Source organism: Rhinoraja longicauda, chromosome 1 (genome assembly GCF_053455715.1).
Source record: "Rhinoraja longicauda isolate Sanriku21f chromosome 1, sRhiLon1.1, whole genome shotgun sequence".
Lineage (NCBI taxonomy): Eukaryota > Metazoa > Chordata > Chondrichthyes > Rajiformes > Arhynchobatidae > Rhinoraja > Rhinoraja longicauda.
In genome coordinates this window covers 62402761-62422433 of record NC_135953.1, presented here as the reverse complement: position 1 = coordinate 62422433, position 19673 = coordinate 62402761, and the positions used below count along the sequence as shown (strand labels likewise).

The following is a 19673-nucleotide window of genomic DNA, read 5'->3' as shown; positions in this document are numbered from 1 at the left end:
ACTAATTGCAAGCAATATTCTTCCTTTTTTTTAAATCACTTTTTGAGATGGAGGTACATTTTCAAGTTCGACCATCATCTTTCTTTTACTTCTCTGACTCACTTGCGACCCGTAGAGATTGTGGGTGTGACTATAGCTAGTGAGATAAAACACATAGGTATCAAGCAGTCCCTAACTGGGAGAAGAGATTCCCAGCTAAATCTCCAAAGTAAAATTGAAGAAACGTCTCATTTTCTGGAGGCACTCTACTCCAGAATTTTGAAACCTTGATGCTTTTACTTTAAACTTACCTCCAAAACAACCTGCTCTGTAACAAGACTGGTGATTCTATTCGTCTTTACTTCCTTCATTAGCCTCGTAGTTTCTTGCATGTTTTTCGTGGCCAAATTACTGCAATAGATATGGTGAAGGAAAAGCTCTAGCTTTTACTTGGCTGAACTTTGCGCATTGTCACCTTGTACCCATTGTACCAATTCAGACTCTTTGGGAATAGATTTCTTGGGTGTGAAATTAGGCTCAGTTGTGTCCATCGTTTAGAGATCACAGGTACTATATGCCTTATGCACACTGATGACATTTCCTCTGATGATTCAAAGCAGGCAGATCAAGTATCGATGAGTATGCAGCACTAATTTGATCAAATGCTGCCATGTTGAAACTTCATGCACTAGTTGACATCCTTTTCTATTGGGCACACCTGAACTTGTGTGAAGAAGCATACAGGACAGCCCATTCATGCATTCTAAGGGTTCATCAGTCATCCACACATGGGCTGTTGGTTGATCTCTTCAACTTGTAAACTATAGGGTTGGGTGCTTTGCATAGTTGTTGCAACAACAAAGCTATGACAAATCCCAAGATAATTTTTCTGAATTACATGTTGTTTCCAGACATAGGTGCACTCGTATGGAGCTTTCCCTTGGGATAGAGCATGATTGGAGGAACAAACAAAAGCAATAAGGAGGAGGAGACGTTAACCTATATTCTCAGCCTAGAACAGTGCACTATTTTACTTTTGTTATCACTTTCTCCTCGTTCTGATTTCACCTGCATCGTCAATTTTAAATTTTAAGTATTAGGTGTCTGTGTATTCCACTGTCTGAATTCCAACATCTGGAATTCTTTCCCCAAAAGTTTGCACCATTCTACCTCTTTCTTTTCATCAGATCTTATTCTGTATATAGATTCACAATGAAGGGAACAGATCTGAAACATTGATTGTCCATTCCCTCCCTAGATGCTGTCTAGCCCACTGAGTTCCTCCAGCTCTTTGTGTTTTGCTCATTTGCTGCCACTTAAGCTTGCAGATTCTCTTAGTTATATACTTTATTTTCTTAATGATGGTACTACCTACTTTTGTCCAATATGCCTCCTGTAATAATGATCCATTTTCTTTCCAGATAGTCAAAGAAATAAAAGCTTACATTGAGTCACTTCAAAAGGTGGGAAAGATATTAAAGCACGACAGGGTCTGCATGTGAGGTCTGGGAACAGTGATATCTCCCAGATAGGCATCAGAAACATGACATTGGCTCTTTCTCAGTGTTTGTCAGAGTTAGTACCACAGTCCCCATCCTAATGTCATATATTATCAAAGTAAATCCTGAGCTATTCACACGACACTAGCTAAAGAGGTTGGCAATGAAGTGATGATCCTTCTGCTTGGCCATATTTCAGCTTTCAGCACCAACCACTAGCTAAAGAGGTTGGCAATGAAGTGATGATCCTTCTGCTTGGCCATATTTCAGCTTTCAGCACCAAAAAGGACAGTTTCAGCCAGTAAAATCCATTCTATATGTCCACACTTTTCCTTCACGAGTTGCTTGCTAATGTGAATGCATTAAATCTTTTATAACCACTACACGATACTGGAGATTCTCACTGAAATGCAGCAGAACATTATGCTTGGAGCCTTTTACATGATGTTTACAAAACGGCAGAATTTCTGGTGCTGACCTATCAAAAATATGTATGTAAATATAACAACAATATTATAGAAATGTATAATGTAAAAACTAAACATAAAGTGAAAGGCATTAAATTAGTGAAGACTAAACAAAATATTATACAATAGTTATCCATCAGTGATAGACGTCTGAAATCTGATCGTGGTTTCACATGGACTGAAAGAAAGTGGCTTGGTACATTGGAACTCACGGTAATATGAACTGTTTAGTTTAAGTAAACAAAAGGATACTCTGCAGAGAAGGAATCCATTCCATCTGGAACTTTTTGGATGTAATCGTCCATCAACTTTTCCACCATGTCATTGAGTATTGATTGAACCTAACGAAAACAATTACAATTATAATAACTGACACTCATTTAACAAAACTGTCAATCACGGGGCTACAACATGATGGCTCATGATTATCTGAACTTATATTACTTTAACTCCAGACCATTTCACAAAATGCTCTACTCTGGGAATCGCACTTTAGTGCAAGTGGATGAAAATTCCATCATGGTCAGCACTTATTTCAGTGTGGAAGATTCTGTCCAAGGAAAATAGGAATGGAATTGAAGGAAAATATGAGCAACATGATTTCAAAAGTAGGACGTTAAGGTTTACACTAGGATGCCATGTAATACAGGCACTTTCAAATTTTACATTTCAGAATTGATTTAGGAAAACAGATCTTGTTAAAGTGTCTTCTTGCAGAGAGTGGTGAATCTCTGGAATTCTATATATTCTATATCCCACAGTTTTGTGGAATCTAGAACGTGTGGGTATTTGATGGGGAAATAGATATTTTTTTTAAAGATCAGGGAATTGACATTTATGGTGAACTGGCACAGAAGAGAAGATGAGTCCTGGAGCAGATCCGCTATGTTCATGTTGAAAGGTGGGGCAGGCTTGGGGGCTGAGTGGCCTCTCCCTGCTTCTAATTTCTGAAATTCTAATTTCTGATTTAGGATTAAAATATAGTGCCAAGTAAAACAACTATATCTGCCTCTACATATTTCCTTTGATCTGGGTGTGTTCAATTTGATAATTGTGTGTAGAAGGGATACTAAAGAAGAACGATTGCTCCTCTCAGACTGAACTAAAAAAACAGAACTAACCATGTTGATGTTTCTGATCTGGTACGGTTCTGCTCCTTCATGTACAGAGTCTTCACTATGTGAGATTACTTTTTTGTCATGGTCTTTAGAAACTCTAAATCTACAACAAACAGAGTTGAAAATTTGATAAATACCACAGTCATGAAAGATAAATTAGAATATTTTGATTGTATTTTCTTTCAAGTAAAAAGTATGCTGAAAAGCATGAAGTTAAGATAAAGTTTTACTTTAACAAGTCAGCACAAAGACTTCTACCTCATTGATATCACCAACAGTAGGCCCTGCTTTGTCTTATTGCCCACTAGAATTGTAATGTATACTTTTATCAGCTCTGGTCTAAATTGCTCCAATACGTTTCCAGATGCTCTCCTAACCACTGCCCTCCATGGGCTTCAGCTGACTAAAACATAGGCCTTTATAACATCAAAATTAAGAAAAGGCATCCAGTCACCAAATTAAAATGTTCCTTTTTCACCGTGCCACCCTGCAAACTTACTAATCATGCCTTGGATACTCTCATTGAATGGTAAATGGTAGCTTCCAAGGTCATTGTAAACAGAATTAACAGCCTGGAGAGAATGATGTCAGGTGTTACAGTTAATGTTTAATGCTGTGTAAGATCCAGACCACAGGGGTCCTACAAGAGTGCAACAATTTGGAGTATGTAATGTTACAATAGACAATAGACAATAGGTGCAGGAGTAGGCCATTCAGCCCTTCGAGCCAGCACCGCCATTCAATGCGATCATGGCTGATCACTCTCAATCTGTACCCCGTTCCTGCCTTCTCCCCATACCCCCTCACTCCGCTATCCTCAAGAGCTCTATCCAGCTCTCTCTTGAAAGCATCCAACGAACTGGCCTCCACTGCCTTCTGAGGCAGAGAATTCCACACCTTCACCACTCTCTGACTGAAAAAGTTCTTCCTCATCTCCGTTCTAAATGGCCTACCCCTTATTCTTAAACTGTGGCCCCTTGTTCTGGACTCCCCCAACATTGGGAACATGTTTCCTGCCTCTAATGTGTCCAATCCCCTAATTATCTTATATGTTTCAATAAGATCCCCCCTCATCCGTCTAAATTCCAGTGTATACATGTTTTGGAATTTCATGCAGCAACTTGTACCAAATTAATGCATCAACTATGGCACTGATTGTGTTGATATTATTTTAATTGTAACATTTGGTTGGGTTTTAACAAACTTTTAAAAAGATTTGTGGAATATTCTGCTCTGTGAGTTCCCACCTGTGTGGGTTCAGGCCCAACTCAAAGGGTAGATATAATGGAAACTACATATGTGTACCCCTTTAAGAATTGTAGTATGTGATCCAACTGCTCTCTTTATATTGTTACAAATGTATTGGTATAGAACTGGACAGAGCTGTTTGTCTGTGTGGGAGTAAAAACACGGCGGAAATATTGCTTATCTCTAAGTTATTTAAAAAAAAACATTTTGTTATTTCCAAGTTTCAGTGACTAAATAAGGAAAAGATACTGAAACAACAGGTAAATCATCGTAGCAAATTATTTAAATCTATTCTTACAAATTTCTCTTTTCGATATAAACATATAATAAAAGCTCTAGATAAGCCCACTCTCTCAAAGGCTAACAGATCGAAAAACATGGAAAACAAAATACTTATTCACAAAGAAAAGGTATGAGCATTGGTACATAAAAATAAACCTTAGTTTTTGTATTTGGTCTTCCATGGCTGGGAGATTGTTCCTAATCTCAACAATTCTTGCCTCCAGGGCATCTGGATGGTCATGCATGCGCGAGGGAATAATAAACTCTGTCAAAGCAATGAAGTGGAAGATTTTTTTTAATGTAATAAAACAATATTAACTAAGCAGAGCACAAAAATTATTATGAAGTTCACCCAGGACATTATTACGATTGCAATGAAATATGCTAGAGATTTTCAGCAAATCAAGCAGCATCTGTGGAAAGAAAAAAACAGAATTAATGTTTCAGATCGATGACTCTTCATCAAATCTGGAGAAATGTGAAAATAAATGCCTTAAGTAGCAGAGAGGAAGCAGGGTAAAGTGAACAAATGAAATGTTTGTGATACACTGGAGACCAAGGTTGTCCAGTTAAATCAAATGCTGTTGGTGCCGTATAAGAAAGAATGTTTGTGAAGGCTTGTCATCACAGCAGGTCTTTTTAGAGATGAATGAGGGCAGAGAGGTAAAATGGTGTTGCTGGAAATGTGTGACACAGAACACAGAAGATACTGGAAATGGGAATTACAAGAAAATGCTGGAAATTCAAAGCATATCAGTGGTGCAGAGGCAGCACAGTGGCACAATGGTAGATTTGCTGTCTCACAGCACCAGAGGCCTGGGTTCAGTCCTGACTATGGGTGCTGTCTGTACGGAGTTTGTACATTCTTCCTGTGACCATGTGGGTTTTCTCCAGGTGCTCCGGTTTCCTTCTACATTCCAAAGGCTTACAGGTTTGTAGGTTAATTGGCTTTGGTAAAATTATAAATTGTCCCTAGTGTGTAGGATAGTGCTAGTGTATGTGATATTTGCTGATATGCGTGGACCGAAGGGTTTATTTCACACTGTATCTCTAAAGTCTAAAGTAAAGTTTAAATCAGGTAGCATTTGTGGGGAGAGAATACTGTAACTGTGGATGACATTACAACAGAACATGCGGGTCATGTCACAAACAGGAAAGGCTAGTTATCTGAAATGGTTGTATTCAGTATTGAAGCACAAGGACTATAACATGCCTAGATGGAAGATGAGGTACTGTTCCTCAAGCTTATGATGGATTTCACTGGAAAAGAGCAGGAGGCAAAAGCCAGGACCTAACTTCCCTTTTAGTACCAGAACTGTTTTGGTTTCATGTCATCTATCAAGTTAATGTAACATTAACTAAACTCTTCACTTCAGATGCTATCTGTGCTATCATTGTGCATATTGGTACAAACGGCATTGGTGGAAAATGCCTGTGGTCCTGCAGAGTGAATACAGGGAGTTAAGCAAAAGGCATGGATGTTCCTGTTAGAATAAAGTGCAGTCACATTTGGACCTGATGGTGGCACTGTGGTAGATTTGCTGCCTTACAGCGAATGCAGCGCCGGAGACCAGGGTTCGATCCTGACTATGGGTGCTGTCTGTGTGGAGTTTGTACGTTCTGTATAGCGTTCTGTATGGCGGCACAGTGGCGCAGCGGTAGAGTTGCTGCCTTACAGCAAATGCAGCGCCGGAGACTCAGGTTCGATCCTGACTACGGGCGCCGTCTGTATGGAGTTTGTACGTTCTCCCCGTGACCTGCGTGGGTTTTCTCCGAGATCTTCGGTTTCCTCCCACACTCCAAAGACGTACAGATTTGTAGGTTAATTGGCTTGGTAAATGTAAAAATGGTCCCGTGTGGGTGTAGGATAGTGTTAATGTCTGGGGATCGCTGGTCGGCGCGGACACGGTGGGCCGAAGGGCCTGGTTCCACACTGTATCTCTAAACTAAACTGTATCTCTACACTAAAGAGTTCTCTATTATATTTTCATCTAGATTATGTAATTAACTGAATTCTACACCTGGTGGGATGGAATCATGTTCCTGTATTATTCACCCAATAATTTAACTACTGCCCCAACTCTATCCATGACTGGGTGCTGAGTAAGTAATGTACAAATAAATGTAGTATTCCAGGATTTGTACCTGACCAGCTTGAATTTTGAGAAACTTCAAAAATGTGGGTGATTTTATTTTTAAAAGACAATACTTGTTGTACCTCCTTCCAAATGGCTCTTTTGTAGCTGATGCTTAAACAGTTCCTTCTTCAAACTTTCTTTAACTTCCTCTAATTTCCTTGAAAGAAAATCAGTGAAAAATCAGTCCACTAGAAATTAATTCATGTAATACCACGCTTTGTGCAATTCAATTTCCAAAACCATATTGTGAAAGAAAATTGGGGATTGGCAGTGTGACTTGCAAAGTCCATTATATTTTCCCTGGGATCCTCTATGCACCTACTGTATAAATCACAAAGGACCACTGACCTGTATGCACATTGTTCTGGGATTTTTATTCACACTAGAGCAGCCCACCTCCACAGCATCCCAGGACTCAGAAGTAGGCTTTCATAGTGCGTCGGTATGTTTTAAAGAAGACCCTTTACATATTTAAGTGCAATGCCCAGTTCTTCAGCAACTGTGTAATTCTATCTTGTGATGAATTCTACAAACAGCACAACCCTGCTATCTAAAACCAACTCCAGTAATGTCTTTCTTTACCACCTCCCAACAGCTCTTCCAAATTTCATCAAAGCACATCTCCCAAGTTTATTTCCCCTTCCTGATTCTTTTCCACCTCTATTCACTTTCACCCTATTTGCACCTATTTCTCCCCTCCCCTTCCCTTCCACCTACATTCCTTTCTCTAGCTTCATAATTCACAACTCTTCACATTTTTGTCTCACATCTTCTGTCTTTGAATCTCTGGACTCTGTCCAACCATCTGCCTGCCTCCCTCCCCCCCCCCCCCCCTCCCCCCCCACCTCACTTGTATCCACCTATAACTTGAAAGTCTTTGTCCTGTCCTTCCTCTCTTCCAGCTTTCTTCCAATCTCAGTAAGTCTGAAGAACGGTCCTGACCTGTAAAGTCACCTGTCCATGTTCTCCAGAGATGCTACCCGAACACTGAGTTACTCCAACACTTTGTGTCTTTTTTTCCTAAACCAGCATCTGCAGTTCCTTGTTTATATATCTTCACACTTCAGCGTCCAAATGTGGTTACTGTTCTGTTGAATATGACTACATGGCCAACAGGGTGCTGCAAATGCTGACACTGAATCATCTGTATTTCCAAAGGTAACAAAATCACATACCAACACAGCAGCTCTTTTGCACCTTCATAAAAAATATCTGCCCTATTTATATTGATAATATCGGTCTGACCAGTCAGTAGAGAAATCTTAATTTTAGCTGAGTGTAGATGGAAGATAGATACTAAGCTAATGTAAAGAGTTTATCTACAGGGATGGAGGAAATATTGGAGAATCCAGTTATAGCCTTCCCCATACACTCCAAACAAAAACTGGTGAACTGTATCAAAGGAGCCGGTTTTGGAGAAAATAATTTGCCTTCCCAATATGAACATATGGAATAACAATGGGAGCTTTGATAAAGACAACAATTTCTGGAACAGTAAGACACGAGTTCTCAAAAACCCAGAAACCTCTTCAGCTCAACATCAGCAAGTGTGAAATGAGAAAATGCTATACAATAGAAAGAGTGTTAACATTTCAGGATGATCAACTTTCTTCAGGATAACTTTCATTCAAAACTTAGAGGTAAACTTTTCTCAGTTCGAATGGAAGGACATCAATCTGAAACATTAATTCCATTTCTCTCCCCACAGATGTTACCTGATTAGAGTGTTTCCAGCATGCTCTAATTTAGAAAAGATTTTTAGCATCAGCAGTATTTTGCTTTTGACATACAAAATCATCCTGTTCCTAACTTAGGTTGAATTTCATGTAGCTGAGACCTTGGTATGCAGCATTTTTGAGCCTGAGATTACAATTCCACAAATGGATTAGCACTTAAATCTACTCCAACATTGTTCACCTTCAATAAAAAATAAAAACGTAAGAGACAGAAGCAGGAATAGGCCATCCAGCCTGCTTTGCCATTCATCTTGGCATTACACCATGGCTAATCTTTTGCCTCCACACCATTTTCCTGTCCTATCTCCATAGCTCTTGAATCCAATAACATCAAGTAATCTAATTATCTTTTTTTTTTTTTTAAAGAACTCAATGACTGAGCCCCCACAGCACTCTGGCAATTGATAATTCTAAAAGATTCACCACCCTCTGAGTGAAGAAATATATCCTCATCTTAATTTTAAATGGCTTCACAAATGTTCTAAATCAATGATCTCTGCTCTAGACTTCTTAGCCAAGCCAAACATCCCCCCTGCATGCTGCCTGTTACATGCTATTGGAATTTTGTAACTTTCAATACGATTATCTACCATTCCTGGAAATGTTTGAGAATACAAGGTTAATCTATTCAACACCTTATAAAATGGCAAACTTTCTGATCTTGGAATCAGTCCAGTGAATCTTCACAATACTCCCTGCATTGCAGGTACATCGCATTTTTAGGTAAGGAGACAGAAACCATGCACAATTTCCCAGAAGCAGTCTCACAAAGGGCCTAAATATTTACAGCAAGACATCCTTCCTGCCATAATAAAGATTAACAAACATAGTCTTCCTACTTCCTACTTCGCTTATTGCACACACAAATTGACTTTCAGTGATTTGTGTACAAGAACTGTGACCCTTTGAACATCACACCATCCAGTTTCTCACTATTGAAAAAAACTACTTCATTCTCTCTAATAAGCTATTCCACATTAAATCCCAAAAAATAATATTCTGAGCACATTAACTTTGAATGCATTGCTCACATTTTTAGATTCTCCCCATTATATTAATTCTGCAATTCCATTGTGGTTACTTGATCATCTTTTACTTTTTTCCATCTTCAGTACAGCTCACAATCATTACATATCTCATTGCTTTAGAACATTCTCCCTAAATCCATTTATTGAAGAGTAGTACTTTAATATAAAGGGCTAGAATTAACTGATAAAAATCTGTCCATTTGGAAATAGCTTTTACACCAGTAAATATGCTTACACTGAACTAATATTTGTATTCATTGTTTGAAATAAAAGGGACTCATGGTTTTCAAAATATAGATACTAGTGCTATTCAAAAAAATGACAGATGGATTCTGACCTGTTTTGTGCATGATGCTCTTCTTCCTTTACAAACTGCTCAACTTTGCGTCTGGCCAATATTTTGTCAATCAGCCGTTGCTTGGGGCTTGAGGTAGCAGTTAGCTTCCCATCTGGAAGAAGGGAAAATTTGGAAAATCTGCATTTTATATAAAACACGGTTGGAAGAAGTTTTACAAGGGTGGTCTTGTATGCCCTCCATTGCATTTCCAGGAGGAATCTGGAAAGGGTTATATTGCAAGGATTTGGCAGCTTGCTCACCATGTGTGCTGAATAAATAGATATCATAAGAACTATTAACTTAGAGACATAGAGTCATACACCACGTAAACAGACCCTTTGGCACAAATTGCTCATGATTACCAAGATACCCCATCAACACTGGCCCCACCTGCCAGGATTTGACCCATATCCCTCTAAAACTTTTTTATTCATGTACCTGTCCAAATGCCTTTTAAATGTTGTTTTAGTACCTACCCTAACTACTTCCTCTGGCTGCTTGTTCCATATGCCCTTCACCCTCTGTGAAAATGTTGTCCCTCAGGTTCCTATTCATTCTTTCCCTTTTCACCTTAAGCCTATGTTCTCTGGTTCTTGATTCCCCTATTCTTGGTAAAAGACTCACCCTATCTATTCCCCTCATGATCATATACACCTCCAGAAAATGACCGCTGAGCCTCCTGTGCTCCAAGGAATAAAGTTCCTGCCTGCTCAACCTCTCCCGAGAGCTCCCCATAACACCATACTTCCCATTGCAAGGTGACTGAAACCAAACACACTTCTCCAAATGCAGCCTCACCAACGCCTTGTACAACTGTAACATAACATCCCAACATCTATACTCACTACCCTGACTGATGAAGGCCAATGTATCAAAAGCCCTTTTAGCATCCAATCTACCTGTGACACCACTTTCATAGAAACATTAAAAAATAGGTGCAGGAGTAGGCCATTCGGCCCTTCGAGCAAACACCGCCATTCAATATGATCATGGCTGATCATCTAAAATCAGTACCCCGTTCCTGATTTTTCCCCCATATCTCTCGATTCCTTTAGCCCTAAGAGCTAAATCTAACTCTCTCTTGAAAACATCCAGTGAATTGGCTTTTACTGCCTTCTGTAGCAGAGAATTCCACAGATTCATAACTCTCTGGGTGAAGAAGTTTTTCCTCAACTCAGTCCTAAATGGCCTAAGCCTTCTTCTTTAACTGTGACCCCTGGTTCTGGACTCCCCCAACATCGGGAACATTTTTCCTGCATCTAGCCTGTCCAATCCCTTAAGAAATTTATATGTTTCTCTAAGATCATCCTTCCAAATTCCAGTGAATACAAGCCCAGCCAGCCCATTCTTTCATCATATGTCAGTCCCGCCATCCCAGGAATTAACCTGGTGAACCTATGCTGCACTCCCTCAATAACAATAATGTCCTTCCTCAAATTAGGAGACCAAAATTGCACACAATACTCCAGGTGCTGTCTCAACAGGACCCTGTACAACTGCAAAAAGGACCTCCTTGCTCCGAAATTCAAATCCTCTCGCAATGAAGGCCAACATGCCATTAGCTTTCTTCACTACCTGCTGTACCTTCGTGCTTACGTTCAGTGACTTTCAGTGACAAATGTACAAGCACACCCAGGTCTCGTTGCACCTCCCCTTTTCCTAATGTGACACATTTATCCACATTATACTGCATCTGCCATGCATCTGCCCACTCACCCAACCTATCCAAGTCACCCTGCAGCCTCATCACAATCGCAATCAGAATAAAACTTTATTAGCCAAGTATGCTTTACAACATACGAGGAACTTCATTTGCCATACAGTCATAACAGTAAAAAGCAACAGGACACACAAAATACATTTTAACATGAACATCCACCACAGTGACTCCTCCACATTCCTCACTGTGATAGAAGGTGAAAAACAGTTCAATCTGTCCCTTCTTTGTCCTCCAGTGGTCGGGGGCTCTAACCTTCCGTTGATGGGATGATCTTGACTCCCGTAACCGGCGGCGAGCCTTCCTCGTCAGGGCGATCAAGTTCCTTCATCCGGGGGGGGGGGGGGGGGATCTCAGCTCCCCCTCACCGGCAATCTACCCCGGGTCGGGACCAGTCGAACCTCGTGCAGCTTTTGGAGCTCCCGACCGGTCTCAACCCGAGACTGAGCTCTGATGTTAAAGTCCGCAGGCTGCATTGGAGCATCGATCCCAGGCAAGGGATCGCAGGCTCAGATGATAAGTCCACACCCCCGCGGGGACTCAAGGTCAGTCCTAGGCAAGACCTCCAGCTCCGTGATGTTAGGCCGCAGAACGATCCGGAACACAATCGCATCTCCGGCAAGGTAAGAGATTGAAAAAAGTTTCCCCCGACCCCCTCCCCCACCCCCCACATAAAACAAACCAGAGTACATTTACACAAACTTTTAAAACTTACCAAAAATAACAAAAGAGTTTGAAAAGCATAGCATCCTCCTCGTAGCTCACACTGCCACCCAGCTTTGTGTTATCCACAAACTTGGAGATGTTCAAAGAACTATGTACCTGCACTCCTCGCATCCCTCTGCTCTACAACACTCCCAGTGTCCTGCTATTCAGCTTGAAGGTCCTGCTCTGGTTTGGCTTCCCAAATTGCAACATCACGCACTTATCTGCATTAAACTCCATTAACCACTAGTTACATGCCTCCAGTCCGAAAAACACCCTTCCACCATCACCCTCTGCTTCCTTCCATGAAGCAAATTCTCTATCCAGTCAGCTAGCTCTCCCTGGATCCCATCTGATCTAACCTTCCACAGCAGCCGACCATGTGGAATCTTATCAAATGCCTTGCTGTAGTCCATATATGATCAGCCATGATCACATTGAATGGCGGTGCTGGCTCAAAGGGCCGAATGGCCTCCTCCTGCACCTATTGTCTATTGTCTATATACAATGTCTACAGCTTTGCCCTCATCAACTTTTTTGATTACATCTTCAAATGACTCAATCAGATTCATAAAAACATAGAAACACAGAAAATAGTTGCAGGAGGAGGCTATTTGACCCTTCGAGCCAGCACCGCCAGTCATTGTAATCATGACTGATCATCTACAATCACTAATCTGTGCCTGCCTTCTCCCCATGTCCCTTGATTCCACTAGCCGATGTCAGGCTAATTGGTCTATAATTCCCCGTTTTCTCTCTCGCTCCTTTCTTGAAAAGTGGGATAACATTAGCTACCCTCCAATCCACAGGAACTGATCCTGAATCTATTGAACATTAGAAAATGATCACCAATGTGTCCACGATTTCTAGAGCCACCTCCTTGAGTACCCTGGGATGCAGACCATCAAGCCCTGGGGAATTATCAGCCTTCAGTCCCATCAGACTACACAATACTATTTCTCGCCTTATGCAAATTTCTTTCAGTTCCTCTACCCCCCTAGATTCTCTGTCCTCTGGTACATCTGGGAGATTGTCTGTGTCTTCCTTAGTGTAGACAGATCTAAAGTACCTGTTCAACTCTTCTGCCATTTCCTTGTTACCCATAATAATTACACCCGTTTCTGCCCACAAGGGACCCACATTTGTCTTTAGTAATCTTTTTCTGTTTACATACCTAAAGAAGCTTTTACTGTCCTTTATATTCTTGGTCAGCTTCCCCTCATACTTCATCTTTTCAGCCCATATTGCCCTTTTTGTTACCTTCTGTTGTCCTTTGAAAGTGTCCCAATCCTCTGGCTTCCCGCTAATCTTTACTATGTTATACATCTTTTCTTTTAGTTTTATTTCATCCCTAACTTCCTTTGTCAGCCACAGCTGCCTCTTACTCCCCTTAGAATCTTTCTTCCTCTTTGGAATGAAATGATCCTGCATCTTCTGTATAAGAGATAATAAGATAAGAGATTCTGGATAAGAGATTCATAAGACATGATCTCTGATGTATAAAACCATGCTGCCTATCTCTAATCAGCCCCTGACTATCCAAATGCATTAATATTGTATCTCAGAATCCTCTCCAGTAACTTTCCTAGCACAGATGTTAGGCTCACTGGTTTAGTTCCCAAGCATTTCTTTACAACCCTTCTTAAATAGAGGTACATTAGCCATCCTCTAGTCCTTCCGGAACCTCAACTGCGTCTTCTTGTGTAAAAAATGAAAAACTAGCAATCATATTCTTTTAGTCGCCTTTTGTATGCCCTACAGAAAAGTGTATGTTCAAGTTATAAAATGAATTATAAGATAAATATACTCTGAAATCTTCCTTGAGTAACACAGCTATGAGCACCGTTCTTTATTAGTCAGACTTTACACTTATTTATTTTTCATTCATTAATTTATGATGTAGTGTATCACAAGTTGTTATATGACAATTTCAGGTATGTAGGGGTTCTTGACATTTCATTAGACACAAAAGGAAATATTTGGAGATGAAATAATATTTTTATTTTAATGTTACTAAATAATTATTTCATTTTACATTATATGGTAATAACATTATCAAATGAACAGTTCAAATCAAGGCTTGAGCAAATACTATAGCCTTTCATTCTAAGTTTAAGTATAATTTCTCAGAGCTGCAAGTAGCAAAGTAACGGAAGTCTCATGCAATAAATATTGTGATATCTGAGCATCTTTGATTATATATGAAGGTTGCCAGTATTGATAGGGTGGCTTTAATCGGGACCTGTAGGAGGTAAAGACTAACTAAATTAACATTAGCTGAAAATGGAAGGAAAAATAACAGTTGAGAAGTACCTTAGATATATTCTTGTTTTACCAGAGGTAATATGAGTTGTGATGAAGTTTTAGTAACGTTATAATGGCAAAGTGAAAACAGGTCAAAAATATTCCCAGCCCAAGTTCTTGCAGTGGCAGATACTGTCACAGATTGATGGTACAAAATTCCATTGATATGTTGTGGTTTGTATTGTTCTGATAAATATTCTGTGAAACAATAACATGTATAGATCTGTTGGGGACACTATTTACCTCTGGATAAGATTGCTGGAAGTCATTGATTGTAAAATGCTTTTATGCATCTGTACATCACTTAAATGAGGTATCCATTACAACCTTTACTGGGACAGTCAATATAAACTAAAGTAAAACATAACCACTCTTAAATAGCCATGGATTAGTTTCCTTTGACCCAACTGCTCTTTGATTGAACTTACTTTGGTTTAAAATGTCTGCAACGTTTTGATTGATTGCTTCTGAGGTACAAGGTCCACGTTCCATTCTAATCTCCCCTCTCAAGGTCCTTCCAGATAAATGCGTCTCAGCTGTTTTTTCCCTGTCCATATTTTGGTAATGGATAGCTGGTTCATTTCCCTAGAACCATTTAATAATGAAGCATGCGGTGAAATCAAAGAAAGAAGTTAATGACATATTTTGCTCGCTACAAAAATAAGATGGATTAAAATGGATTAAAAAAGTGAACATCCTTTCAATTTGCCAAAACCTTGCTGGAAAAAACATTTATGCAAGATCTAAACAAGAACTCTAGAAGACATACTGCGTCCACCTTGGCCTACGCGATCTCCCGGTTGGCAAACACTTTAACTCCCCTTCCCATTCCCGCACTGACCTTTCTGACCTGGGCATCCTCCATTGTCAGAGTGAGGCCAAATGCAAATTGGAGGAAGAGCATTTCATATTTCGTTTGGACAGCTTACAACACAACAGTATGAATATTGATTTCTCTAACTTCAAGTAACTGCATTCCATTTCTCTCCGTCCCTCCCCCACCCTAGCTGTCCTACTGATTTCACTGTTGTCCTGCTTAGTTTCACTCTTTGTATCCACTCGCTATCACCTTCTCCACTGCCAATAATAAACCATTGTGGGCTCCACCTTTCCTTGATCATTGTTGTTGGCTTTGATTTGTCCTTTTGTATACCTTTCATTGTTTTGTTCTTTGTACCTTTTAATATCTCTAGTTTCCCTCTCCCCAGACTCTCAGTCTGAAGAAGGGTCTCGACCCAAAACCCAAAATAGGTCTTCACCCTGTTCGTCAGAAGGGTCTCAACCCTATTCTCCAGATATGCTGCCTGGGACTCGCTGAGTTACTCCAGTATCTAGTGTCTATCCTCATTGCAAGGAATTTGGCCAAAGAGTGGATGTTGACATTGGTTCACATATCCTTCCAGTGAATTAGGCTAAATTTTGGAGTCAATGTTGGTGCGATCTTTCCACTGCCATGAGATACCACCTAGAGGTAGTTCATACCTTATGGTAGTTCATACCTGATCACTGCTGCCCAGTGGTCCATAAGTTTTATGCCAGAGTTAAAGTTTGAGGTCTCGATCTCTCAGCAACCACCATTTGGCAAAGGCAGGCATCCCAGAATGAAATTCGCCATTATCCTTAATGAGCCAACTCAGCCTTTGCATCAATTGAGGAAAATGGTAAGTGACGATTAAGGCCTCAAATCTGGCACAAAGTTCATGTCTATCAAGCAAAAGTCCAGATAAAAAGTCTTGAAGCAAAACATCAACTGTCCATGCCCCTCCACATTTGCATTGTTTGGGTAGCTTATAACCCAAAGGTATGAACATTGAATTATCCAATTTCAAATAATATCCCCCATACCCCACCTCCTCCTACCCTGACCACTGTCCTGGTGCACACCCGTTGCTCCCACTATCTCCCATCACTTCAGTCACCATGTGTAGAATACAACTGCAGATGCTGGTATATGCCGAAGATAGACACGAAGTGCTGGAGTCACGCTGCTGGTCAGGCGGCATCCCTGGAGAAAAAGAAGGGAGGGAACTGGAGCTAAGAAACCTTCACCTCCAATTCCCTCCCCTATATTTTGTCTGAAGGGTCCCGACTCAAAACGTCACCCATCCTTTTTCTCAAGAGATGCTGCCTGACCCGATGAGTTACTCCACTTTGTGTCTAACTTCAGTTACTTTGCTCGTTTCTCTACCCCACCCCATACATTCATCACCCATCCCTGAGCCCCAAATTTGCTTCATTCCTGCACCTGCATCTATTTTCTATGTTTCTATTCCATTGTTCCCCTGCCTCCTTTCACTTTCCACTCATATCGCTCCCTCAGACTTAAGATTCCCCCACTTCTTCCTTTATCTGACACCCTTTGTCTCCTTTTCACCTCCAGCCTTTGTCAATTAATCCACTGCTAATCACACTCTCTCCCTCGCCGATGCCCACCTATCATTCGACAGCTTGTTTTCCACCTTTTACTCCTCTACCCCGTCGGTCACACATGCTGCCTGACCAGCTGAGTTCCTCTACACTTTATTTTTTTTTTGCTTTTAAAACTGATCCCCTTCCTGCACTGAGGAAGCGTTCCCTGTACAATGTTGCCGGATATCAGCAGCGCCACTGCAGGACTGGAGATTGCTGAAGCAAGCTGTGCAAGGGAGTGAATGTCACATTAAAAAACGTGTAAACGATTTACAACAGATTCTCCCGAGATGTCACACGAAATGAAAACTCTGATGAACACCCACCTCAAGTCGGTGCATTGGTCCGTTGCTATGCAATAGCATGCACACAGACCGAGAGGAAGTGCGAGCCCCTGGCGCTCCTCGCGGGTCACGTATAGGAAGGAACTGCAGATGTTGGTTTACATGCTTACATAGGTTTACACGGACATAAAATGCTGGAGTGACTCAGCGGGACAGGCAGCATCTCTGGAGAGAAGGAATGGGCGACGTTTCAGATCGAGACCTGTCTTCAGACGTGTAGCGTTTTGGAACCCGGCCCGGATCTCTGGAGCGGTCCTGGGACCTCCAGCGTGCGCGTGCCCGTCCCACTGCTCACCCGCGGCATCGAGCTGTGGCTCGGGGGGTGTTATGCCAACTTCAAGCATGTACTGCGACGACTTTTGCATTTCTGGTTTGTACTCCTTTCAGAAAGACCGTTAGCGTCTTTTTGTATGGTTCTTGGCTAATTTGAGTGGTGTTGGGTCAGGGTTAGCCAACAAGCATGTTGCATTTTTTCCCCCCAATGTTTTTTATAAGGGTAATCTTGAAGTTTATTTTTCCCTACTCACCTGGAAATCAATTGCTATAACATAAAAAGGTTGCTTGGGAGTTGGGACATACAGACAACGCGATTGATAATCAAATCCAGTGGAGTGTGATCAACATCAAGGTTCCAACCAGGGTAATTTTCTCCCAACTATTGCACCGCAGGCGAGGTCACCCGTTTTGTTGCCACGCAACGCCTTCTGGAGTACAAGCGGTGTACTGGAGGCAAGCACTTACTATGGCTGCCAGTACAGCGGGACCGTGCTCGGTCCCAGCCCCAGCAGCCGTTGAATTGTCGCCGTTTTTTGCCAGAATTCTGCCAGAGATTCTGAAGCCAAAATCGCCAGTAAACTTGCAACACCTCAGTCCCAATCAAAAATCTTTATGAATGACACCACATAATTACAGTGCTTAATCACATCAGGCTGCTTAACTTCATCCCAATAAACTTAGTACAGCTGCAAACCTCACGCTACCTACCACTGTTGAGCCATGTCAATCTCACCAGTCTAGTGTGAACCACAACACTTCCTCATTCTTGTAGAAGACAGGTTTCTGCAATTAGAGGTAGCAAGAACTAATGAAAATGGGAGAGACTTTCCTGCAGGGCCTGACCTCCATGGAGGATACAATGTTGGTCATTGTCAGAGAGACATTAGACAGGGCTGGATGAACATTTGAATTGCCAAGGTATAAAAGACTATAAATGAAGTACTGTAGATGAGATTAATATAGCTAGGTTGTTGATGATCGCAGTACATGATGGGCTAAAGGGCCTGTTTGGTGCTATATTCCTCGATGATTCTATGAAATGCTACTTGACTGCTGAATGTTCTCACTATTCTTTATTTTTTGTTTCAATTTCTGTTTTCCTTTTGGAAATAAAGGCCAAAACAATATTTGACATACAGCATTTTAATTGTCTATGTTTTATGCATCAGCATTCTTGTAACTCTTTACAGTGATATTTAGCAGAATGGCAACATTTTTCTAAATACATCTGTTTTTGTTTTAATTCTTCGTATCAAAGTAAATAATTCATCTCATAGCTGAAAATAGACAGGATATATTCCTCAATATTTCTCTCCTTGTGAAGCAGACATTTGTTTATTCCATTTTTCTATTTTGTTTCCACCTTTCTAGAAATGACATGGAATATGGTTATCTCTGCTCTGGTTCTGAGCTCTGGCATTTTCTCCATAACCCCCAACTTATTTCCTACATTCTCCCTACCCTTACTCACTGACTGGGTGGACTAATTTGTCCTTGTGTTATTTTGTGCCATTTGTCATAATGTTCTTTGGGATCTCTTTCTATGGTGAAGATGATATTTAAGTTTAAGTGGAATTCTCTGCCTCAGAAGGCAGTGGAGGCCAATTCTCTGAATGCATTCAATAGAGAGCTAGATAGAGCTAGGATAGCGGAGTCAGGGGGTATGGGGAGAAAGCAGGAATGGGGTACTGATTGAGAATGATCAGCCATGATCACATTGAATGGCGGTGCTGGCTCGAAGGGCCGAATGGCCTACTCCTGCACCTATTGTGTAAGATGCTCTTTTGCTGACAGTTGATAAGCCAGATACCAGCTGCAGAAAGACATATGCCAGAATAATTCAGCAGGTCAGGTAGCATCCCTGAAGAATGTGGATAGGCGATGTTTCAGACTGATCTGAAGAAGGGTCCCAGCTCAAAACATCACCTGTCCATATTCTCCCGGGTTGCTGCTGACCCGCTGAGTTACTTCAGCACTTTGTGTCTTTCCTTAGGGCTTAATGAAAAAGAGCTTACTTATATTTTACAGTTCCTTTTTCTTGCTTTGGTACACAGGAGACCAATTGCAGTGGCTCTGGTTAGATTTC

At 40.9% G+C, this 19673-nt stretch overlaps 1 protein-coding gene across 3 annotated transcripts in view; it reads right to left on the bottom strand.

Annotated features, from left to right (window-relative positions):
- LOC144599503 (uncharacterized) overlaps positions 1-17596 on the bottom strand; it is a 38628-nt gene extending 21032 nt beyond the window's left edge. The window contains exons 1-8 of one of the 3 annotated variants that reach the window (XM_078410477.1): positions 17294-17596; positions 14987-15143; positions 9833-9944; positions 6812-6888; positions 4750-4858; positions 3067-3166; positions 2198-2286; positions 291-390 (exon numbers count right to left, since the gene is read on the bottom strand). In XM_078410477.1, coding sequence (XP_078266603.1) covers positions 291-390; positions 2198-2286; positions 3067-3166; positions 4750-4858; positions 6812-6888; positions 9833-9944; positions 14987-15143; positions 17294-17332 — 783 coding nt within the window. In that variant the 5' untranslated portion in view covers positions 17333-17596. Of the gene's footprint in view, positions 1-290; positions 391-2197; positions 2287-3066; positions 3167-4749; positions 4859-6811; positions 6889-9832; positions 9945-14986; positions 15144-16991; positions 17077-17293 lie in introns of those variants that run through there. The other 2 variants (XM_078410494.1, XM_078410484.1) reach the window with 2 other exon arrangements.
- Between the last annotated feature and the right edge of the window lie 2077 nt (positions 17597-19673).